At 42.7% G+C, this 26,334-nt stretch overlaps 1 protein-coding gene across 3 annotated transcripts in view; it reads right to left on the bottom strand.

The window, feature by feature from the left end:
- The window catches only part of efl1 (elongation factor like GTPase 1), a 111,802-nt gene that overhangs the window by 68,836 nt on the left and 16,632 nt on the right, over nucleotides 1-26,334 (bottom strand). For all 3 annotated transcript variants that reach the window (XM_042319011.1, XM_042319013.1, XM_042319012.1), the window contains exons 13-15: nucleotides 14,201-14,358; nucleotides 13,836-14,011; nucleotides 13,183-13,321 (exon numbers count right to left, since the gene is read on the bottom strand). In XM_042319011.1, coding sequence (XP_042174945.1) covers nucleotides 13,183-13,321; nucleotides 13,836-14,011; nucleotides 14,201-14,358 — 473 coding nt within the window. The remainder of the gene's footprint in view (nucleotides 1-13,182; nucleotides 13,322-13,835; nucleotides 14,012-14,200; nucleotides 14,359-26,334) is intronic.

The raw sequence follows: 26,334 nt of genomic DNA, 5'->3' as shown, positions 1-26,334 counted from the left end.
CACAGTGAAGCATGGTGATGGCAGAATCATGCTGTAGGGATGCTTTTCAGGGGCAGGGACTGGGAGACTAGTCAGGATTGAGGGAAGATGTATAGAGCAAAGTACAGAGAGATCCTTGATGAAAACCTGCTTCAGAGACCTCAGACTAGGGTGAAGGTTCACCTTCCAACATGTCAACGACCCTAAGCACACAGCCAAGACAACACAGGAGTGGCTTCAGGACAAGTCTCTGAATATCCTTAAGTGGCCCAGCCAGAGCCCAAACTTGAACTCGATCAAACATCTCTGGAGAGACCTGAAAATAACTGTGCAGCAACGCACCCCATCCAACCAGACAGAGTTTGAGAGGATCTGCAGAGAAGAATGGGAGAAACTCCCCAAATTCAGGGTGTGCCTAGCTTGTAATGTCATTACAGGCTCGAGGCTGTAATCGCTCACAAAGGTGCTTCAACAAAGTGAGTAAAGTGTTTTAAGTAAAATACTTATGTAAAAGTAATTTTTTTATTTTTTATCTTCTAAAAAACAGTTTTTGCTTTGTCATTGCCGGGTATTGTGTGTAGATTGAGGGGGAAAAAACGATTTGAATCAATTTTAGAGTAAGGCTGTAACCTAAAAAAATCTGGAAAAAAGTCAAGGGGTCTGAATACTTTCCGAAGGCAATGTGTATGTGTGTGTGTGTGTGTGTGTGTGTGTGTGGAGATGAATGCATAACTGTGTGCGTGAGTGAGTGCATGTGTGCTTAGGTGCAGAGAGTCAGTGCAGATAGTCAGTCCAGTTTAAATGTTCAGCAGTCTGATTGCTGTCTGAGCCTGTTCGTATCAGACCTCATGCCACTTAAGGTTATTCGGAGACTTGTCCTGTGCATTTTGATGAATCATGGTGAAGCCCCAAAATTGCCATCCCTGGAAGCCTGTGTTTCAGACATAAGGAAGTGGATGGCGGCAAATGTTCTACTTTTAAACTCGGACAAAACAGAGATGCTTGTTCTAGATCCCAAGAAGCAAGAGAGATCTTCTGTTGAATCTGACAATTAATCTTGATACAGTTGTCTCAAATAAAACTGTGAAGAACCTCGGCGTTACTCATATCAAGACTGTTTCAATGACAGCTTTTTCCATCTACGTAACATTGCAAAAAAATATTAAACTTTGTCCAAAAATGATTTAGAAAAATTCATCCATGCTTTTGTCACTTTTAGGTTAGACTACTGCAACGCTCTACTTTCCGGCTACCCGGATAAAGCTCTAAATACATTTCGGTTAGTGCTAAACACGGCTGCTAGATTCTTGACTAGAACCAGAACATTTTAGCATATTACTCCAGTGCTAGCATCTCTACACTAGCTTCCTGTTAAGGCAAGGGCTGATTTCAAGGTTTTACTGCTAACCTACAAAGCATTACATGGGCTTGCTCCTACCTATCTTTACGATTTGGTCCTGCCGTACATACCTACACGTATGCTACGGTCACAAGACGCAGGCCTCCTTACTGTCCCTAGAAGTTCTAAGCAAACAGCTGGAGGCAGGGCTTTCTCCTATAGAGCTTCTTTTTTATGGAATTGTCTGCCTATCCATGTGAGAGACGCAGACTCGGTCTCAACCTTTAAGTATTTACTGAAGACTCATCTCTTCAGTAGGTCCTATGATTGAGTGTAGTCTGGTCCAGGAGTGTGAAGGTGAACAGAAAGGCTCTGGAGCAACGAACCGCCCTTGCTGTCTCTGCCTGGCCGGTTCCCCTCTTTCCACTGGGATTCTCTGCCTCTAACTCTATTACAGGGGCACTGGCTTACTGGTGCTCTTCCATGCCGTCCCTAGGAGGGGTGCGTCACTTGAGTGGGTTGACTCACTGACGTGATCTTCCTGTCCGGGTTGGCGCCCCCCCTTGGGTTGTGCCGTGGCGGAGATCTTTGTGGGATACACTTGTCTCAAGATGGTAAGTTGGTGGTCTAAGATATCCCTCTACTTGTGTGGGGGCTGTGCATTGGCAAAGTGGGTGGGGTTATATCCTGCCTGTTTGGCCCTGTCCGAGTGTATCGTCGGACGGGGCCACAGTGTCTCCCGACCCCTCCTGTCTCAGCCTCTAGTATTTATGCTGCAGTAGTTTGTGTCGGGGGGCTAGGGTCAGTCTGTTATATATGGAGTATTTCTCCTGTCTTATCCGGTGTCCTGTGTGAATGTAAGTATGCTCTCTCTAATTCTCTCTCTTTCTCTCCTTCTTTCTTTCTTTCTCTCGGAAGACCTGAGCCATAGGACCATGCCTCAGGACTACCTGGCCTGATGACTCCTTGCTGTCCCCAGTCCACCTGGACAAGCTGCTGCTCCAGTTTCAACTGTTCTGCCTGTGGCTATGGAACCCTGACCTGTTCACTGGACATGCTACCTGTCCCAGACCTGCTGTTTTCAACTCTCTAGAGATAGCAGGAGCGGTAGAGATACTCTTGATGATCGGCTATGAAAAGCCAACTGACATTTACTCCTGAGGTGCTGACCTGTTGCTCCCTCTACAACCACTGTGATTATTATTATTTGACCCTGCTGCTCATCTATGAAGATTTGAACATCTTGGCCATGTTCTGTTATAATCTCCACCCGGCACAGACAGAAGAGGACTGGCCACCCCTCATAGCCTGGTTCCTCTTTAGGTTTCTTCCTAGGTTTTGGCCTCTCTAGGGAGTTTTTCATAGCCACCATGCTTCTACACCTGCATTGCTTGCCGTTTGGAGTTTTAGGCTGGGTTTCTGTACAGCACTTTATGACATCAGCTGATGTAAGGGGGTTTATAAATACATTTGATTGATTGATGCTTCGATACCGTCTGCCCAACGGTATGGGAGTGAACAGTTTGTGGCTGGGCTGTGTGGGGCCCTTGAAGATGCTGCGGGACTTTCTCAGGCACCATTTTGAGTCGAAGTCCAGGATGGGTTGGGACGTACTGGGCCATCTTCACTACCCGCTGGAGGGCTTGCAGTCGTGGACAGAGCAATTTACATACCATATCAGGATGCTCTCGATGGTGCAGCGGTAGTATCTGGAGAGGAACCTGGGTGGCTCGCTGAATTTCTTAAGCCTTAGGAAGTAGTGATGCTGTTGTGCCTTCTTAACAAGAGTGGTGGTGTTGTTGGTCCATGTCAAGTCCTCGTGAGGTGGACACCAAGGAACTTAAAACTGCTGACTCTCTGTATAATCACATTCATAGGTAAAAACGGCACGGTACTGAGCTATACTGGACTAGACTGAACTATAATTAAACAATAAGGCCCGAGAAGGTGTGGTATATTCGCCATAAACCACAAACCCCCGAGGTACCTTATTGGTACAATAAACTGGCACCCAACATAAATACAAAGTCAAGTCTTTTTGCTTCATACCCATGATTTATTGTCTGATATAAACATTCAGCATCCAGGACTGAAACGACACGGTTTATAATGAGCTAAACTGAACTAGACTGCACTGATGTATAATGAACTACACTAAACTATTGGTTTATAATGAGCTAAACTGAACTAGACTGTACTAACCTATACTAAACTAGAATAAACTAGTTGTTTATAATGAACTACACTGAACTAGACTGTACTGACCAATAATTTAGATGTATTTATTTAGTTCACCTTTATTTAACCAATTAGGCTAGTTGAGAACAAGTTCTCATTTACAACTGCGACCTGGCCAAGATAAAGCAAAGCAGTGCGACACAAACAACAACAGAGTTACACATGGAATAAAACAAACATACAGTCAATAACACAATAGGAAAAAAAGTCTATATACAGTGTGTACAAATGAGGTAAGATAAGAGAGGTAAGGCAATAAATAGGTCATAGTGGCAAAATAATTACAATTTAGCAATTAAACACTGGAGTGAAAGATGTGCAGAAGATGAATGTGCAAGTAGAGATACTGGGGTGCAAAAGAGCAAAATAAATAAATAACAGTATGGGGATGAGGTAGTTGGATGGGCTATTTACAGATGGGCTGTGTACAGATCTGTGAGCTGCTCTGACAGCTGGTGTTTAAAGTTAGTGAAGAGATAAGTCTCCAGCTTCAGTGATTTTTGCAATTCGTTCCAGTCATTGGCAGCAGAGAACTGGAAGGAAAGGCAGCCAAAGGAGGAATTGGCTTTGGGGGTGACCAGTGAAATATACAGTGGGGCAAAAAAGTATTTAGTCAGCCACCAATTGTGCAAGTTCTCCCACTTAAAAAAGATGAGAGAGGCCTGTCATTTTCATCATAGGTACACTTCAACTATGACAGAAGAAATTAGGAAAAAAAAAAATCCAGAAAATCACATTGTAGGATTTTTAATGAATTTATTTGCTAATTATTGCCCCACTGTAGCTGCTGGAGCGCGTGCTACGGGTGGGTGCTGCTATGGTGACCAGTGAGCTGAGATAAGGCGGGGCTTTACCTAGCAAAGACTTATAGATGACCTGGAGCCAGTGGGTTTGGTGACAAATATGAAGCCAACGAGAGCATACAGGTCACAGTGGTGGGTAGTATATGGGCTATACTAAACTATTGGTTCATAATTAACTATACTGAAAGACTGTACTGACCTATAATGAGCTATACTAACCTAGAATAAACTACTGGTTTATAATGAACTAGACAGTACCGGTCTATAATGAACTAGACTGTACTGGTCTATAATGCGCTATACTAAACTATTGACCTATACTGAACTAGACTGTACCGGTCTATATAGAGCTATACTGAACCGGTCTATATAGAGCTATACTCAACTGGTCTATATAGAGCTATACTCAACTGGTCTATAATGAGCTATACTGGACTATACAGGGCTATACTATACACTGTACGAGACTATAATGGGCTATACACTGACTAGACTGTACTGGGCTATACACTGGACTGGGCTATACAGTGGACTAGACTGTACTGGGCTATACTGGCCCACACCGGGGTGTACTGGACTATACTGGTTAATGGTGTCAGTGCGCTGGTGTGATGTGGTGTGGTTGAGACCAGATCAGTGCACTCCCTCCCTACTGCTCAACAGATCTGAGTCGTCTCCTCTCACCGCTGGCAGCGTGGCTCAGGCCTAACGCAAGACAAATGTTTTCCTAAAGCTGCCTGGCGTTGAATCAGCTTTATTCATTCTACTGCCGCTTTCTCCCTCTTCTCTTTCTCTGTGGAGCAACTACTTGGACGACGACTTCAAACTCTCTTTCTTTGTTAGGTTTCTATACAGCTGGGTCCCATTGTGGTGTGATGAAAGTTTGTATGTGTCTGAGTTTGATTCTGCCCACGTCTCTAACCAGAGCGACAAACTATTGGCGTTAACTAGATAAACATTAAACACACAAGCCATCTTCTACTTGGCACCGATGTAATCATGGCGTTATCCCACAACTAGGTTTATTTATTTATTTTTGACAAATGTACAGGCTGGGTGGTAGTCAAGTGGTTAAGAGCGTTGGGCCAGTAACTGAAAGGTTGCTGGTTCGAATCCCCGAGCTGACTAGGTGAAATCTATCTACGTGCCATTGAGCAAGTCACTTAACCATAATTGCTCCTGTAAGTCTCTCTGGATAAGAGCGTCTCCTAAATGACTAAAATGTCCAATGTAGTAAAGTATGCATGTGTGTTTTCTATTGACAGCAGTGGAGAGTGAAGCTGGTAACGACTGTTTAAATGTACTACTAGCAGTCGCTGATCTACTGTTCATGTGCTTGACGGTAATAAACTTATGGTAACAAATAAAGTTTAAGACTGAATTCTATATCTCCTAAAATATAAATGCACAATTAAAAAAATCAGAATATAACAGATCAGAATGCTAAAGACTGCTCAATGGTGAAATACAAGCAAAGAAAGGCAACCTGTTCTCAATGTAGGCTATTGAGAGCTGTGAGAGAGATCTATTTTTCATATTAAGTCTTGTTGCCTCAAACTATGAATAAAACAATTTACAGTATTTGATCTAATAATCAACTTTTTGATCAAAATGATTTATGATTTAATTATGTGTATGTGTAATTCTGTGTGATTAGTTAGGTATTTAGTAAGTAAATAATTAAACCCAATTTTGTATTGCTGATTCAAATTGTTAGCCAGGGTTCGTGCAGATAACCAAGAATTTACAACTTTCAGATGAGACTGAATTAAAAGGACGATTAATATTGACTGCTATTGATGTCAAATATTACTAGGTCTTTAAGAGTTTATTCGGAAGATAACAGCTCTATAAATATTATTTTGTGGTGCCCGACTCTCTAGTTAATTACATTTACATGATTAGCTCCATCAGGTGATATTAATTACGGAGAAATTATTTTATAGAATAGCATTTCATATCACTTAATCCGGCATAGCCAAAGACACGACAAGTGTCACTCCCCAAAATGTGATGAATGAAACATGAAACAATCCACTCTTCATAAACTTAAAGCATTAATAAAAGTAAAAAACATTTCAAATCTGGGGGAGGGGGGGGGGTCCATCAGCATTTCTACTACAACCACTCAAATATCACCTCAGTGTTTCAATATTCATGAGCCAGAAATCACATCGATGATGTGAGCGAATACATGCGTATGTTTGGTATAAGATCTTATAATTGAATTATTCTATAATCCTATAATACTAGCAGGGGATCAAAGCACTGTGGCTGAGTCTTTGAAGCTGAGAAATCGAATTAAATGAATGGGTCTGGAGGGAGACTGTTGCATCAAGGAGAGTGAGGAGGATTGTAATGAAATAATATGCTGGCTGCTAATCCAACTGTAATCTAGCCCTCTGGATTCTAATAACTAGCTGGTTGATAAACTTCAAATCAGGTTAGTTACAACTGGGGTTGGAGCAAAAACCTACAGGGAAGCTCTCCAGGAAAAGGGTTGGAGTGTCTTGATGTAGGGAATAGGGTGCCATTTGCTATGTGAACGATATTAAAAAGCAGCTGGAGGCATGAATGATTAGAAGGATGTTTTGTGGCCGATGGAGGAAACTCAGCAGTATTTCAGTGGGCACGGTGATGAACCATACGGTCAGACAGGACGAGAGCAGGCCCGCCCACCCACCACAAGAAGAGGGAAAGGGGGGGAAGCAGGCCTGCCCACCCACCACAAGAAGAGGGAAAGGGGTGACAGCCATAACCTATTTGTTATTAATTTTGTACAGTATCATAGAATGCAGTCTGTGTGACAAGTCAACTCCATGTCAGTCTCACTCCAAGGACTATTCATAACCAGGATATGGGCTATGAGATATCTATCTAACTATATATACACACACACACACACACACACACACACACACACACACACACACACACACACACACATAAATATATACACACACATTCACAGTTGGAGTCGGAAGTTTACATACACTTAGGTTGGAGTCATACAAAACTCATTTTTCAACCACTCCACAAATTTCTTGTGAACAAACTATAGTTTTGGCAAGTCGGTTAGGACATCTACTTTGTGCATGACACAAGTCATTTTCCCAACAATTGTTTACAGACAGATTATTTCACATATAATTCACTCTATCACAATTCCAGTGGGTCAGAGGTTTACATACACTAAGTTGACTGTGCCTTTAAACAGCTTGGAAAATTCCAGAAAATGATGTCATGGCTTTAGAAGCTTCTGATAGGCTAATTGACATAATTTCAGTCAATTGGAAGTGTACCTGTGGATGTATTTCAAGGCCTACCTTCAAACTCTGTGCCTCTTTGCTTGACATCATGGGAAAATCAAAAGAAATCAGCCAAGACCTCCACAAGTCTGGTTCATCCTTGGGAGCAATTTCCAAATGCCTGAAGGTTCATCTGTACAAACAATAGTACGCAAGTATAAACATCACGGGACCACGCAGCTGTCATTCCGCTCAGGAAGGAGACGGGTTCTGTCTCCTAGAGATGAACGTACTTTGGTGTGAAAAGTGCAAATCAGTCCCAGAACAACAGCAAAGGACCTTGTGAAGATGCTGGAGGAAACAGGTACAAAAATATCTATATCCACAGGAAAAAGAGCCCTATATCGACATAACCTGAAAGGCCGCTCAGCAAGGAAGCAACTGCTCCAAAACCGCAATAAAAAAAACAGACTACGGTTTGCAACTGCACATGGGGACAAAGATCGTACTTTTTGTAGAAATGTCCCCTGGTCTGATGAAACAAAAATAGAACTGTTTGGCCATAATCACCATCGTTATGTTTGGAGGAAAAAGGGGGAGGCTTGCAAGCCGAAGAACACCATCCCAACTGTGAAGCACGGGTTGGCAGCATCATGTTATGGGAGTGCTTTGCTGCAGGAGGGACTGGTGCACTTCACAAAATAGATGGCATCATGAGGATGGAAAATGATGTGGATATACTGAAGCAACAACTCAAGACATCAGTCAGGAAGTTAAAGCTTGGTCGCAAATGGGTCTTCCAGGTGGACAATGACCCCAAGCATACTTCCAAAGTTGTGGCAAAATGGCTTAAGGACAACAAAGTCAAAGTATTGGAGTGGCCATCACAAAGCCTTGACCTCAATCTTATAGACAATTTGTGGACAGAACTGAAAACGCGTGTGCGAGCAAGGAGGCCTACAAACCTGACTCAGTTACACCAGCTCTGTCAGGATGGATGGGCCAAAATTCACCCAACGTATTGTGGGAAGCTTGTGGAAGGCTACCCCACAACATTTGACCCAAGTTAAACAATTTAAAGACAATGCTACTAAATACTAATTGAGTGTATGTAAACTTCTGACCCACTGGGAATGTGATGAAAGAAATAAAAGCTGAAATAAATCACTCTCTACTATTATTCTGACATTTCACATTCTTAAAATAAAGTGGTGATCCTAACTGACCTAAGACAGGGAATTTTCACTAGGATTAAATGTCAGGAATTGTGAAAAACTGAGTTTAAATGTATTTGGCTAAGGTGTATGTAAACTACCTCCAATTGACTCAAATGATGTCAATTAGCCTATCAGAAGCTTCTAAAGCCATGACATCATTTTCTGGAATTTTCCAAGAATTGCAGGCCTTGGTGGTGTCTTGGGGTCCACATCCACAGGCTCTTTGGAAGGGTTGCCAGAAGAAAGCCCTTTCTGACCAAGACGCAAGCGCTTGGAGTTTGCCAAACGTCATTTAAAGGTGCTCTGGTCAGATGAGACCAAAATTGAACGTTTTGGTCAGATACAGCATCGGCATGTTTGGTTTTGAAACAGGTACATACAAGGAGAGGCACCTCATACCCATGGTGAAATATGGAGGGGGGTCAGTGATGTGTTGGGGCTGTTCAATTCCAGAGGTCCAGGGGCACTGGTTAAGATTGATGGCATAATGAATTCTACCAAGTATCACGCAATTGTGGCTGACAATCTGGTTGCCTCTGCCAGAAGGCTGGGACTTGGCCGTAGGTGGACTTTCCAACAAGACAATGACCCGAAACATACCCCAAGATCCACACAGAAAGGGTTCTGTGACAACAAAATCAATGTTCTGCCATGGCCATCTCAGTCACTGGACCTCAATCCAATGGAATACCTGTGGGCTGAGTGGAAGAGGGCAGTTGATAAGCGCAAACCCAAGAATGTGAAGGATCTTGAAAGGATCTGCATAGAGGGATGGTCCAAAATCCCTCCAAATGTGTTCCTTAACCTTGTCAAACATTACAGGAAAAGACTCCATGCTGTTATTCTTGCCAGAGGTGGTTGCACTAAGTACTAAATGAGGAGTGCCAATAATTATGAAACCTTGATTTTGGTTAAATGTATTTTGTATTAAATAATTGAATGATTTTGATTGGTTCCATTGAAACATTAATAAAGTACAGTATTTCTCACGTTGGTATTTTGAGTTTCTCTCTATAATTATATTGTTTATATTTTTTAAAGTATTATTTGTGCATTGCCAGTCAGGGGGTGCCAGTAATTTTGGAGCCCACTGTATATATTTATCACAAGAAATAGGGCACGATATAAATCAAAGAGGAATCAGAGAGGCAGTTTTCCGCTCGTTGATCTCTGAAATGGCATCGACATAAAGGGAGACGTTCTCAGAACATAAAAGCTCACTTACGGTCAAATAATATCAGCAATGGGTGTGGTGTGTGGACTATAATGTCATAGTTAAACAGTGATGGAGGTCTTCATTTCCTGAATCAGTTTTCTCTAACAGCTGGAAGGAAACAGAGGAGAGAGCTCTGCACAATGGCTCTACAGCACGCTACTTTCCCTTTGTGTGTGTGTGATGTAGTGATTTCTACCCGGGTGGTATAGGTCTGATTCTTGTTTAGGGGAGATATCTTTGAGTGGGTCTCTCACACACAGAGCTTGCTTTGTCATGTGGTCGTGCTGTGTGTCTCGTCATGAGGTGGGGAATATTAGTCTCCGATATCAGATGCAGGCAAGCTGGTGTGTGTCCTTTCCCCTCTCCAGCGAACTCTTCCACCCGTCAGAGAATAAGGAGACTCTAATCAGGACCACAGCCTGTGTGTGTGTGTGTGCGCGCACGCGACCACAGTCTGGCTGAGTTTACACACTGACGTTTCAATGGTTTCTTCCCCTCGCCCACACTCAACTACCAGGAGAGGACATGATGGTTCCCACATGGCCAACTCTGTGTGTGTCCTGTGTGTTGTGTGTGTGTTTTTCCACATGGATAACTGTCCTATTATAATCAGTTACTTGGCTAGATTTTCTATACACTAAACAGTATTACTCACAATACTACAATGCAGGATCCTTTATTTTCACCATATCCAAGAAAATAGTGTCCATCATAGAATTAAGAAATAAGGCACGAGGGGGTGTGGTATATGGCCAATGTACCATGGCTAAGGGCTGTTCTTAAGCACGACGCAATGCGGAGTGCCTGGATACAGCCCTTAGCCATGGGGGTATTGGCCATATATCACAAACCCCTGAGATGCCTTATTGCTATTATAAACTGGTTACCAATGTAATTAGAGCAGTAACAATAAAATGTTGTCATACTGGTGGTATACGGTCTGATATACCACGGCAGTCAGCCAATCAGTATTCAGGGCTCGACCCGCCCAGTTTACAATTACATATAAAACACTAGAATGGACATTGGTATGATAGAAAATTGTCCATCTTGGTCAGGAAAAGCTGATCAGACATTAAGATGCATAACAAAACAATGCATTTGTAGAAACATTATTGAAGTGTCAGATCTCGATAGCGTCCATTATCCAAGCAGATTAAACTGGATGATAATGCATAGTCCAATATCCCTATTACCTATATAGTGCACTGTTTGACCAGAGCTCTATGGGCCCAGTCAAAAGCAATGCAGAAAACAAGAGATCGGGTACTATTTGGGACGCATGGTGGCTCTTCATCAGACAAAATAAATCTCCCATTGCTCTTTATAGGCTTGTAATTACCGGCAACATGATGATAGCTTCATACTAGCAGCAATCAGCGGAGCCTTAGGGTAGCGTACCGAAAAGGTACCCTATTCCCAACATAGTGCACTACTCTTCACCAATGGTGGCCCAACGGTAGTGTACTAAACTCAGTAACAAAAAAAACGTCCCCTCTTCAGGACCCTGTCTTTCCTGTCTTGATGATGAACTGGATGTGTAGTCTGGTGCTGACAGGACCACTACATGATGAACTGGATGTGTAGTCTGGTGCTGACAGGACCACTACATGATGAACTGGATGTGTAGTCTGGTGCTGACAGGACCACTACATGATGAACTGGATGTGTAGTCTGGTGCTGACAGGACCACTACATGATGAACTGGATGTGTAGTCTGGTGCTGACAGGACCACTACATGATGAACTGGATGTGTAGTCTGGTGCTGACAGGACCACTACATGATGAACTGGATGTGTAGTCTGGTGCTGACAGGACCACTACATGATGAACTGGATGTGTAGTCTGGTGCTGACAGGACCACTACATGATGAACTGGATGTGTAGTCTGGTGCTGACAGGACCACTACATGATGAACTGGATGTGTAGTCTGGTGCTGACAGGACCACTACATGATGAACTGGATGTGTAGTCTGGTGCTGACAGGACTGCTACATGATGAACTGGATGTGTAGTCTGGTGCTGACAGGACCACTACATGATAAATCATCTTCTCCACGATAAGGGCATTAGACAGCTTTTGTACAGTCAATATGGCTAATGCACATCTATTTCATAATGTCCTAATGGTATAGGCAAGGCAAAAAGTTGAAATTGAATGTAGAGATCTGCAAAGTGATCACGTACACACACACACACACACACACACACACACACACACACACACACACACACACACACACACACACACACACATTTACACTTACACTTATCCAGTTCTGTTTTGGTGAAAAACTGAGGGATGGGCCTGGAGAAATGTAACCACTCAAATCAAATTCATAGACAGAGCTAAGGATGCAAGGACCTTAGGTTAATAGTATTAAAATGATAGTTTCAACCATGTTGAGACTGTACAGTGTTTACATTCACATTGTTTACAAACATTGGAGTAAAATAAGCTTATATTTTGGGTTCTGATTGGGTACGACATGATCATGAGAAATTTACAAGTTATATTCTTCAAGAATCAATGTATCATTAATTTATCCGTTTAAAAAAATGTATGTAGCAACTAAGAATTCTAGCTTTAAAGGTCCAATGCAGCAGTTTTTAATCTCAAATAATTTCTGGGTAACAATTAAGTACCTGACTGTGATTGTTTTCAATAAAAATTGTCAAAAAAACAAACAAAAAAATAGCTTCTTAGCCAAGTGCAATTTCTCTGTCTGGGTATGGTATGAGTGGGGAGGGTAAAACTGAAAACTTGCTCTTATTGGCAGAGAGGTTTGGAACTCTCTTTCTTATTGGTCTATTAACTAATTTATCGCATGGTGATGTCACCATGGAAGGCCAAAAATCCATCACACCAGAACAGACAAATCTTTTCAAACAGCGCTTACACTAACGCATTACCATATTTTTTCACAATATTATTCCAACCTCAGTGTGGAAATATATATATAAAACACAGGAAAATCACGTCTGACGGCACTGGGCCTTTCAAAGAACTCTGAAAGATGTAACTTTCACCTTTATTCGTGCAGTAAAAAGAACATTGGATAACAAGTTAATATCCTATTATGCATGAACCTTTCAAAAGACCATTCACTTCAAGTAGGTGTAGGTGTTTGAGTACGTACCCAGTACGTTCCCTGATGGCACCTCCTCTAGTTCCTCCAGCTCTCTGCCCATCAGCAGGTAGAGGCTGTCCATGGTGCAGCAGGCCAGGTGAGGGACGGGAGGGAGACAGGCACTCACACTAGTACTGCCCTCTGGGAGCTGACATACAGACAGACAGAGATAGAGCGAGAGAAACAGAGAGAGAACATTATATCTCTAGAGCATCAGAGCCAATCATCCAGTACATTGGTTGTGTGATATTGGATTCTAAAAGCAAATGTTAGTTAGTAGTACTGCTACTGACGCCAGGAGGGACGAGGCAACAATAATACAACGACTTGTCTGTCTCAAATGGCACCCTATTCCCTACAGTATATAGCGCACTACTGTTGCCCAGGCCACAGGGGAACACAGCCCTCATCATAGAAGTCAATGTTATCTTTAACCTTGGAATACACATCTTGAGATGGAAACAAACACGCAGAAAATGTATGATTGCTGCTCTTTGAACAAACAGCATTTGGTTTCATCTTCAGAACAGTTATTGTTTTGTCTGGTGAATATTGCAAATTGAGCAGAAAATGTGTTTTGTGCCTCTGTAGAGTGTGTGTACGTGTGTGTGTCCACATGCCTGCGTGTGTGTGTGCCTGCCTGTAAGTGTGTACATCCTTACCATGCGCAGGCCTTGTGCAGGGTCGTACTTGGGCCCCATCACAAACACCTTCTGTCCTCTGCGGACCACCCCGCTGTAGACTCTGGCGAAGGCTACGAACGTCTCCTTCTCCTCCTCCTCCTCTGGTTTAGCCTTCAGAGGCAGGCCCTGCATCTGGCCTGAGACACCCTCACTACCTGCATGTCAGGGAAGACAATGAGACAGACACTGGTATCAGTGGTATCATCATGAACATATTGGTTATTGGAAATGGCCAGAGCTTCCAAACCACTAGGGGAAAAGAGGCCAGGGGTTTTAGCAAGGTAAGAGTGTGTGTGTGTGTGTGTGTGTGTGTGTGTGTGTGTGTGTGAGAGAGAGACACTTGCCTATGGTGTTGTCTCCACCAGGAGTGGTTGCCGGTGTTGTACTTCCTGATTGGGCATTTCCCTCCCCACTTTCCGTCTGCTGAATGGCTGCCAGTCTCTCAGTGTGTCTCTGTCTGGCCAGCTCCCTGCGCTGGGCCATCTCCTCCTGGGTCAACGGCCTGTGTGCGCACACAAACAAACACACCTGTTCAGTAGGTAGAAAATGTTTTGAAAATATTCCATTGCAAAACGTTTTGCTATTGTGTGCCCTACAGAACACTGTCCATTGTTTGGGCCAATGAATACACATTCTATTAGACATGACACATCAAAACAGAAATGTAACAACCCACTAAACCAAGTCTTTACAGCAGGGTAACATAGCCTAGCAACTAGCACCGCTCCGTTTCATTTGATTCAACCTTTATTTAACCAGAGAAGTCACACTGAAACTTTTAAATCTCTTTTTCCGTGTGAACCCTGGCCAAGAATCCATCATACAGTGCCTTCGGAAAGTATTCAGACCCCTTGACTTTTTCCACATTTTGTTATATTACAGCCTTACTCTAAAATGGATTCAATTATTTTTTCCTCCCTCATCAAATCTACACACAATACCCCATAATGATGAAGCGAAAAAAGGTTTGTACAAATATTTGCAAATGTTTTAAAAATAAAAAACAGAAATACCTTATTTACATAAGTATTTCAGACCCTTTGCTATGAGAATCGAAATTGAGCTCAGTTGCATCCTGTTTCCACTGATCATCCTAGAGATGTTTCTACAACTTGGAGTCCACCTGTGGTAAATTCAATTGATTGGACATGATTTGGAAAGGCACACACCTGTCTATATAAGGTCTCACAGTTGACAGTGCAAGTCAGAGCAAAAACCAGGCCATGAGGTCGAATGAATTGTCTGTCGAGCTCCGAGACAGGATTGTGTCGAGGCACAGAACTGTGGAAGGGTACACAAACATTTTTTACAGCATTGAAAGTCCCCAAGAACACAGTGGCCTCAAACATTCTTAAATAAAAGAAGTTTGGAATCACCAAGACTCTTCCCAGAGCTGGCCGCCTGGCTAAACTGAGCAATCGGGAGAGAAGGGCCTTGGTCAGGGAGGTGACCAAGAACCCAATAGTCACACTTACAGCACTCCAGAGTTCCTCTGTGGTGATGGAAGAACCTTCCAGAAGGACAACCATCTCTGCAGCACTCCACCAACCTTTATGGTACAGTGGCCAGACGGAAGCCATTCCTCAGTAAAAGACACATGACAGCACGACTCTCAGACCATGACAAACAAGATTCTCTGGTCCAAGACTGAACAAGATTCTCTGAAACCAAGACTGAACTCTTTGGCCTAAATGCCAAGTGTCACGTCTGGAGGAAACATGGCACCATCCCTACGGTGAAGCATGGTGGTGGCAGCATCATGCTGTGGGGATGTTTTTCAGGGGCAGGGACTGGGAGACTAGCCAGGATCGAGGGAAAGATGAATAGAACAAAGTACAGAGAGATCATAGATGCTAACATGCTCCAGATTGCTCAGGACCTATGGGGCGAAAGGTTCACCATCCAACAGGACAAGGACCCTAAGCACATAACCAAGACAACACAGGAGTGGCTTCAGGAGAATTCTCTGAATGTCCTTGAGTGACCCAGTCAGAGCCCGGACTTGAACCCTATCGAATATCTCTGGAGAGATCTGAAAATATCTGTGCAGCGACGCTCCCCATACAACCTGAGCTTGAGAGGATCTGCAGAGAGGAATGTGAGACACTCCCCAAATACAAGTGTGACAAGCTTGTAGCGTCATACCCAAGAATAGTCAAGGATGTAATCGCTGCCAAAGGTGCTTCAACAAAGTACTGAGTAAAGTGTCTGAATACTAATGTAAATGTGATTTCAGTTTTTATATTAAATACATTTGCAAAAGTTTCTAAAAACCTGTTTTTCCTTTCTCATTATGCGGTATTGTGTGTAGACTGATGGGGGGGGGGGATAAGTCTGTAACGTAACAAAATGTGGAAAAAGTGAAAGGTCTGAATACTTTATGAATACACTGTGTAGTTACACAGACAGAACACAACACAACAATGAATGGAAGTTAAAACAGCGCAAAGAGCATAAAATAAGTTAAAAAGAGCAGGTTTCCAAGGAAAATGCTCCTTAAAAAAGGTGTAATCTATGTTTAACGGCTATCCAATCTGAGATTTAAAATGATTCATGGGAGTAAAATGATCTAGTATCAGCCTGTGCTTGTCGCTACAGTATGTGTCCCAAATGGAACCCTAGTCCATATTTGGTACACTACTTCAAATCAAAATGTACTGGTCGTGTACACAATTTTGCAAATGTTATCGCAGGTGCAGGGCAATACTTGTGCTTCCAGCTCTAACAGGGCAGCAATATCTTGCAATACACACAATTCCCAAAATCCCCACAATCCCCATATAAAAGAAAGAAATGAATGAATATCTATCAGCACGAGCAATTTTAGAGTCCATAAAAAATACAATACCGGTCAAAAAGTTGACACATCTACTCATTCAAGGGATTTTCTTTATTTTTACTATTTTCTCTATTTTTTACTATTCTAGAATAATAGTGAAGACATCAAAACTATGAAATAACACATATGGAATCATGTAGTAAACAAACAAAAAGTGCTTGACAAATCCCTTTGCCTTGATGACAGCTTTGCATACTCTTGGCATTCTCTCAACCAGCTTCATGAGGTAGTCACCTGGAATGCATTTCAATTAACAGGTGTGCCTTGTTAAAAGTGAATTGGAAATGCGTTTGAGACAATCTGTTGTGTTGTGACAAGGTAGGGGTGGTATACAGAAGATAATAAGCAAAGAGAAACGACAGTACATCATTACTTTAAGACATGATTATATATTTTGATTTGTTGAACACTTTTTTAGTTACTTTATGATTCCATGTGTTATTTCATAGTTTTGATGTCTTCACTATTATTCTACAATGTAGAAAATAGTAAAAATAAAGAAAAACCCTTGAATGAATAGGTGTCCAAATGTTTTACTGGTACTGTATGTGTGTCCACTTGGTGTTTCCAGAGAGCGTGTGAATGGTATGGGACTAGGGCTCTGGTCAAAAGTAGTGCACTAGGCAATAGGGTGCCATTTGGGGTGCAGAATGGAGTCAAGAGGTCAGGCTTGTACCTCATCCTAACAAGTCCCGTCATCGCATGATGGTTATTTGTGCTGCTAACTTCCCTCACTGAGAAACTATGTTCTAATTCCCTACCGGCGATGGAAAATATGCAAAGGTTAAATTTGACCAATTATGACAACATAGGTGGTGTCTCCGGGCCAAGCTGGAAAAACAGAATAACAATCACTCTAAAATTGCTCTGGCCACCACAAACTCAAGGCACGTGGGTGTGTCATTTGAAATGGCAAACTGCAGAGTCATTGCGGTGAGTGGTGTGTGTGTGTGTGTCTGTGTGTGTGTTTGTGAGAGAGAGCTTCAAAGTGACTACATTGATACAGCTGGAAGCCATGATTGACAGTAGTGGCCATCCACACAAGTTCAGCTCCCTGACGACCGACCGCTTAAACTATCCCATAATTTAGGATCCGTCCCAAATGGCACCCCATTCCCTATATAGTGCACTACTTTTGACCTGGGCCCACAGGGAATAGGGTGCCATTTGGGACATAAACAAACAATGAAACAAGCTCTGCTGATTCACAAAGATTATAGGGGGGGCAGGTTGATTACGTTTTGTATAAATTAGACAGAAACGGGCCTAAACGAATACAGGCTTGCCATGAAGACCGCAACATGGGAGAAATGGAACAATGTATTGTACTGAAGGACTACTTGTGGAATGCTGCTAACCACTGACTTCTGCTTCTGGTGTGAGGTGTGTCTCCTGCAATTTGTCACCCCACACACACACTCTTTCAAACAACACACATACCTGCGTGCACTGCACACACACTCATCCCCCTCATATTCCATTTCACCCGAGATTCACTTATTTCCTCCACGTTCAACAATTCCAACCCGTTGCATTCATAAGCGTACTGCGTAGCTACATTCTTTAACAAAGCGACCACAGCAGAGCTGCCGTGTTTTTCTTGATGAGGTCAAATCAGTCGCTCATGGGCAATAATGGGAAAGCCATGCGTTGTGGTCTCTGGCCTCTGTTGCAGTGGTTATAAAGTAATGGCTTCGCAAGCTTCTCAACGTTAAAGTAGGATTCTCTCAAAACCACAAGCCTTTTAAGTGTGTTATAAGCTGGTTGTGTGTGTGTGTGTGTGATATATATCGGTTTTAAATATGTGGAAAATGAGACGATATTGATACTAAAGCTGTTCGTGAAACCGTCTTCATCAGCATCATACCATACTGGAAGGCTGGAACGCCTTCATCCATACTGGAACGCTTTGGATGGTTGGTTGAAGTCTGACTCTGCTTCTTAGTCTTTGCTGCACGTGCTATTGTGTTGCTGAGATCAAAAAACATTTGGGTCACATTTGTTTGAGAATTCTCACTTGATAAACTTAGAATTCTGCTTTCATCACACTTGTGGGATTCTACAGGACTTGAAAACAGAACACATTGGTTTCACTCTTTTGTTCACTGATTCATTTGTTAACTCAACAGCCTTGTTGTTCCATGATGAAACTCTTTCCAAGTTCTGTTATAGATGTTTTGCTATCTCTTATAAATAATTAAAACATACAGAACGACTGCTGCTTTGATAAAAAGAAACAGAACATCTAGGTTCCTCATACTGTTAATGAGAGAGGGATGTTTTAGTGTGTGGCTGTGTGCATGCCAGTGTGTGTATTCTGCCGAGCAACTGCCCAGAGCCATTAATAAAACCCACTGACATCACCAGCCAATCAGATGTGAGGACATTTAAAACACCAGGTCAAGACTGTTTGTGGAGAGAGAGACACAGACAGATGGAGAGAGAGAGTCAGAAAGGAAGGGGCGAGAGAGGGAGAGAGAAAGAACGGGGTGTAGAGAGAGATAGAAACAGAGAGGTTGCCCTCTCACTCCTACGAGCAGTCTCAGAACTACTACTGAGACCTAAATTGATGGTGGGTGCCATGGTAACAAAGCATAACCATAGCTGTGGAGGCATGTAGGAGTGTCAGCCAGGAACCCCCTGAAGCTGATTCAGAAAGAGAAACAGAGACAGAGAGACCACTGTGACTGACACAAAATGAAGGAAAGCTTTGACTATGTACAGACTCAGTGAACATAGCAGACATGGCTCTCAAGAAGACAGGCTATGTGCACACTGCCCATAAAATGAGGTGGAAACCGAGTTGCACTTCCTAACCTCCTGCCCAATGTATGACCATATTAGAGAGACATATTTCCCTCAGATTACAGACCCACAAAGAATTCAAAAACAAATCAAATTTTGATAAACTCCCATTTCTATTGGGTGAAATACCAGCGTGCCATCACAACAGCAAGATTTGTGACCTGTTGCCACAAGAAAAGGGCAATCAGTGAAGAACAAACACCATTGTAAACACAACCCATATTTATGTTTATTCATTTTCCCTTGTGTACTATTTTCACATTGTTACAACACTGTACATTTCAAATGTCATATGTCTATTTTGGAACTTTGAGTGTACATTTTATATGGTTTATTTCACTTTTGTTTATTATCTATTTCATATGCTTTGGCAATGTTAACATGTTTTCCCATGCCAATAAAGCCCCTTAAGTTGAACCGAGAAGGGAAATAGACACATACTGTTGTATCTAAAACAGCCAAAAGGAAATTGTTCGAAGTGTCTGCATTGAAAGCTATTCATGTAAAACACAAACATGTACCATCTGCAACAGACTACTCATAAACATATAATATACCTGATATTTGTATTGTACACTGGACACTATACAACACACCAAACACCCCCAGTCAAAAGTAGATCGCTATATACAGTACCAGTTAAACGTTTCCAAAAAAAATGGCTGTGTAAGGGCTTGTTAACCAAGAAGGAAAGTGATGGAGTGCTGCATCAGATGACCTGGCCTCCACAATCACCCGACCTCAACCCAATTGAGATGGGATGAGTTGGACCGCAGAGTGAAGGAAAAGCAGCCAACGAGTGATCAGTATATGTGGGAACTCTTCAAGACTGTTGGAAAAGCATTTCAGGTGAAGCTGGTTGACAGAATGCCAAGAGTGTGTAAAGCTGTCATCAAGGCAAAGGGGGGCTACTTTGAAGAATATAAAAAATATAATATATTTTGATTTGTTTAACAGTTTTTTGTTTACTACATGATTCCATGTGTTATTTCATAGTTGATGTCTTCACTATTATTCTACAATGTAGAAACTAGTACAAATAAAGAAAAACCCTTGAACGAGTAAGTGTGTCCAAACCTTTGACTGGCACTGTACATAGGGAATAGGTGCCATTTGGGACACAGATGATAGTAGAGGCCATTGAATAAGTTATGTTTTCCTTTGCAGAGAAGGCAGATCTTAGCCCATAGGACTCTGGTCAAAAGCAGTGGACTATATAGGGAATAAGTTGCTATTTAGAAGACATCCAGAAAGATTGTAAGCCGTTAAGATGGCAAAACAGTCAGTGAAGTAAACGGAACATGATTATGCATAGCTTTACTTATGTAGCATGTACACAAAGATCTAGGTCAGGCTGGCTCAATGGAGCTGAACTCAACTGTTCCAGTATGAACGGTCTAGGATGAAGTTTCCCCTAGATGCCAATCTATGGTCAGTTTCCCACACTAATGGTTAAGGTTAGGAAAGGAAGAGGGGAAGCTGATCCTAGATCTGTCCCAAATGTGTGTCAAGAGAAACAAGACACAGATGCTGTGGTATTTGTAGTTCTTAACATTAGGGACCAGGGGTTTTCCTGATCAGGTTACAACTCTGGGCCTGTATTTAGCAAGTGTCTCAGAGTAGGAGTGCTAAAATAGGATCAGAGATACGCCTGAAGTGATATGCACAGCTTCAATGACCCATGCTAGCCACAGATATGCCTGAGGTGATACAGTATAGATAAAATAAATAAATAATAATAATCAGATGAGAGGCTATGGTATGTAGTTTCAATGGTCCTACTAGTCCAAGGGTGGCCAATGATATGTCTGGGCTGACAAGGTATGGATCTGATGAGAGAAAATCTGTGGTATGTACAGTAATTGTCCCCAACTAGTCCATGGGTGGCCTGGGATCTGCCAGCAGCGTGTGTGTTCTACTGCAGCAGGTGGCAGCCATCAGGGGAAGGAAGGGGTCCTGGCTGGATCATTAGGCTGATGGTGGCCAGGCCTTTTCTACTGTAGCATACTGTGTGTGGGATGGCATGCTTCCTCTTCACTAACATCCTTCCCTCTCCCCCTTTCTATCTCTCACTGAACTAATACAGACTAGTTAGGTCTCTATCTCTCTCTCCCTCCTTTCTCACAGTGTAATGGTAGAATCAGCCATTACCGGTTGATACCGTGACAGAGGAGAGGAGGAAGTGAGTGAGTGAGTGACAAAGAGAGCAACCTGTGGGGGTTAAGTGAATAGGGAGAGCAAAAATATCCTCCGTGTACAATGTAAAACACCAAATAATACATGCAGAGCAGAAGAAGGCCGATACCCGCTAATTATCAAAATCTAGAAAAGAGCCATTAAATTCTACAACTACTTAAAAGGAAGTGATTCCCAAACATTCCATAACAAAGCCATCACCTACAGTGAGATGAACCTGGAGAAGAGTCCCCTAAGCAAGCTGGTCCTCTGTTCACAAACACACCCCACAGAGCCCCAAATCAGCAACACAATTAGACCCAACCAAATCATGAGAAATAAACAAATAATTACTTGACACATTGGAAAGAATTAACAAAAAAACAGAGCAAACTAGAATGCTATTTGGCCCTAAACAGAGAGTGCACAGTGGCAGAATACCTGACCACTGTGACTGTCCCAAACTTAAGGAATGCTATGTACAGACTCAGTGAGCATAGCCCTGCTATTGAGAAAGGCCGTCGTAGGCAGACCTGGCTCTCAAAAGAAGACAGGCTATGTGCTCACTGCCCAAAAAATGAGGTGGAAACTGAGCTGAACTTCCTAACCTCCTGCTCAAGTCCTTCTGTTAACCTGATTTAGAATTCCTCACAATCAAATGTTGACCGCATTATCTACCAAGAGAATTCTCTTCGATTATAATCACAGCCACATATATTCCCCCCAAGCAGACACATCGATGGACCTGAACAATCTTCATTTGACTCTATGTAAACTGGAAACCACATATCCTGAGGCTACATTCATTGTAGCTGGGGATTTTAACAAGGCTAATCTGAAAACAAGACTCCCTAAATTCTATCAGCATATCGATTGTGCTATCAGGGCTGGTAAAACCCTGGATCATTGTTATTCTAACTTCCGCGATGCATATAAGGCCCTCACCCGCCCTCCTTTCGGAAAAGCTGAGCACAACTCCATTTTGTTGCTCCCTGCCCATAGACAGACTAATACAGGAAGCTCCCGCGCTCAGGTCTGTTCAACGCTGGTCCGACCAATCTGATTCCAGGCTTCAAGATCACGTGGACTGGGATATGTTCCGCATTGCGTCAAACAACAACATTGAAGAATATGCTGATTCGGTGAGCGAGTTTATTAGCAAGTGCATCGTCGATGTCGTACCCACAGCAACTATTACAAAATTCCCAAACCAGAAGCCGTGGATTGATGGCAGCATTCGAGCAAAACTGAAAGCGCAAATCACTGCTTTTAATCAGGGCAAGGTGACCGGAAACATGACTGAATACAAACAGTGTAGCTATTCCCTCCGCAAGGCAATCAAACAAGCTAAGCGTCAATATAGAGACAAAGTAGAGTCACAATTCAACGGCTCAGACACGAGAGGTATGTGGCAGGGTCTACAGTCAATCACAGATTATAAGACTATAAGCAAGACATCCTGGTCCCCGTCACGGACCAGGATGTCTTGCTCCCAGACAGACTAAACAACTTCTTTGCTCGCTTTGAGGACAATACAGTGCCACTGACACCGCCCGCTATCAAAACCTGCAGGCTCTCCTTCACTGCAGCCGACGCGAGTAAAACATTTAAACGTGTTAACCCTCGCAAGGCTGCAGGCCCAGACGGCATCCCCATACGCGTCCTCAGAGCATGCGCAGACCAGCTGGCTGGTGTGTTTACGGACATATTCAATCAATCCTTATCCCAGTCTGCTGTTCCCACATGCTTCAGGAGGGCTGCCATTGTTCCTGTTCCCAAGAAAGCTAAGGTAACTGAGCTAAACGACTACCAACCGTAGCACTCACTTCTGTCATCATGTGCTTTGAGAGACTAGTCAAGGACCATATCAACTCCACCCTACCTGACAGCCTAGACCCACTCCAATTTGCTTACCGCCCCAATAGGTCCACAGACGATGCAATCTCAACCACACTGACCTAACCCATCTGGACAAGAGGAATACCTATGTGAGAATGCTGTTCATCGACTACAGCTCAGCATTAAACACCATAGTACCCTCCAAACTCTCCTAGTAGCGCCTCTTCAACCTCAGGAGACTGAAGAAATTTGGCTTGGCACCAAAAAAAACCCTGACAAACTTTTACAGATGCACAATCGAGAGCATCCTATCGGTCTGTATCACCACCCACAACCGTAAGGCTCTCCAGAGGGTAGTGAGGTCTGCACAACGCATCACCGGGGGCAAACTACCTGCCCTCCAGGACACCTACACCACCCGATGTCACAGGAAGGCCATAAAGATCATCAAGGACAACAACCACCCGAGCCACTGCCTGTTCACCCCACTATCATCCAGAAGGCGAGGTCAGTGCAGGTGCATCAAAGCTGGGATCGAGAGACTAAAAAACAGCTTCTATCTCAAGGCCATCAATCAGACTGTTAAACAGCCATCACTAACATTGGGTGGCTGCTGTCAACATACTGACTCAACTCCAGCCACTTTAATAATGGAAAATTGATGTAAAAAAATGTATCACTAGCCACTTTAAACAATGCCACTTAATATAACCCTACATTACCATCTTATGTATATACTAATACCATCTACTGCATTTGCCATCTTTGTAATAATGTATCACTAGCCACTTTAAACAATGCCACTTAATATAATTTTTACATACCCTACATTACTCATCTCATATGTATATACTGTACTCGATACCATCTACTGCATCTTGCCTATGCCGTTCTGTACCATCACTCATTCATATATCTTTATGTACATATTCTTCATCCCTTTACACTTGTGTGTATAAGGTAGTTGTGGAATTGTTAGGTTATATTACTTGTTGGTTATTACTGCATTGTCAGAACTAGAAACACAAGCATTTCACTACACTCACATTAACATCTGCTAACCATGTGTATGTGACAAATAAAATTTGATTTGAAATGTATGACCAGATTAGAGGCACATATTTCCCTCAGATTACACAGATCCACGAAGAATTTGAAAATGGCAACCAGTGAAGCACAAACACCATTGTAAATACAACACTTATTTATGTTTATTTATTTTCCCTTTTGTACTTTAACCATTTGCACATTGTTACAACACTGTATTTTTACATAATATGACAGTTGTAATGTCTTTATACTTTTGGAACTTCTGTGAGTGTAATGTTTACTGTTCATTTTTATTGTTTATTACACTTTTGTATAATATCTACTTCACTTGCTTTGGCAATGTTAACATGTTTCCCATGGCAATAAAGCCCCTTGAATTGAATTGAGAGGAGAGATGAGGTCTGCCTGCCAAGGGGGTTTCTTTCTACTCCACAGACCTAAGGCATACAGACACTGAGGATGATACCAGGTCAGATAGAGAACAGGGAGTAATACCGACAGGATGATACCAGGTCAGATAGAGAACAGGGAGTAATACCGACAGGATGATACCAGGTCAGATAGAGAACAGGGAGTAATACCGACAGGATGATACCAGGTCAGATAGAGAACAGGGAGTAATACCGACAGGATGATACCAGGTCAGATAGAGAACAGGGAGTAATACCGACAGGATGATACCAGGTCAGATAGAGAACAGGGAGTAATACCGACAGGATGATACCAGGTCAGATAGAGAACAGGGAGTAATACCGACAGGATGATACCAGGTCAGATAGAGAACAGGGAGTAATACCGACAGGATGATACCAGGTCAGATAGAGAACAGGGAGTAATACCGACAGGATGATACCAGGTCAGATAGAGAACAGGGAGTAATACCGGTCAGATAGAGAACAGGGAGTAATACAGGATGATACCAGGTCAGATAGAGAACCGAGGATGATACCAGGTCAGATAGAGAACACCGACAGACAGGTCAGATAGAGAACAGGGAGTAATACCGACAGACAGAGGGGGGTGTTGATGTATGTGTGTGTCTGTTTTTCACCCGCACCTGCTAATAACCCATCCGCAACAGCCCGGCCAAGTGCAAATCTGAGGCCCACAACCGACCCTAACCCACAAATATAGAAAATGCGCTGTACAGGGAGAGATGGCAGAGCAATTTTTTGACAGGCCTTTTAGGCTTATGTTTCTGCTTATAAATGTCCAACATTTTGGTAGGCTATTTGTCCGTCAACTTATAATTAGATACATGCTTCTCTTCTGTCATTACTTGTTGCACTAGAATTAAGCAATAAGGCACGGGGGGGGGGGGATACGGCCAATATACCATGGCTAAGGGCTGTTCTTAAGCACAAGCATTGCGGAGTGCCTGGAAACAGCGCTTAGCCGCGGTATACTGGCCATATCCCACAAACCCCCAAGGCGCCTTATTGCTATTATAAAGTGGTTACCAATGTAATTAGGGCAGTAAAAATGCTGCATGTTTTGTCATACTTTCTGATATACCAGGGCTGTTAGCCAATCAGCACTCAGGGCTCGAACGACCCAGTTAATTAAACTAAATAAACCCTTGCTCACCAAACTAATGTAATGAATCAGTAGAATGAATGCTTCAATCTAGTTGACGTCAGTAAAGTTCTTTCTCTCGGGCAGCAAAGACATTTAGGGCCCGGGAAGATTTTCAGTGCAAAATCTCCAAATGACGTCAGTTTGACCGGTTTTAAGGGAATTAAAAGCTGTGAAAACTACCCAACATGTTTA

This window comes from Oncorhynchus tshawytscha, unplaced genomic scaffold, assembly GCF_018296145.1.
Source record: "Oncorhynchus tshawytscha isolate Ot180627B unplaced genomic scaffold, Otsh_v2.0 Un_scaffold_7041_pilon_pilon, whole genome shotgun sequence".
Classification (NCBI taxonomy): Eukaryota; Metazoa; Chordata; class Actinopteri; order Salmoniformes; family Salmonidae; genus Oncorhynchus; species Oncorhynchus tshawytscha.
The sequence above is the reverse complement of the archived record's forward strand: the minus strand, read 5'-3'. Positions and strand labels throughout refer to the sequence as shown.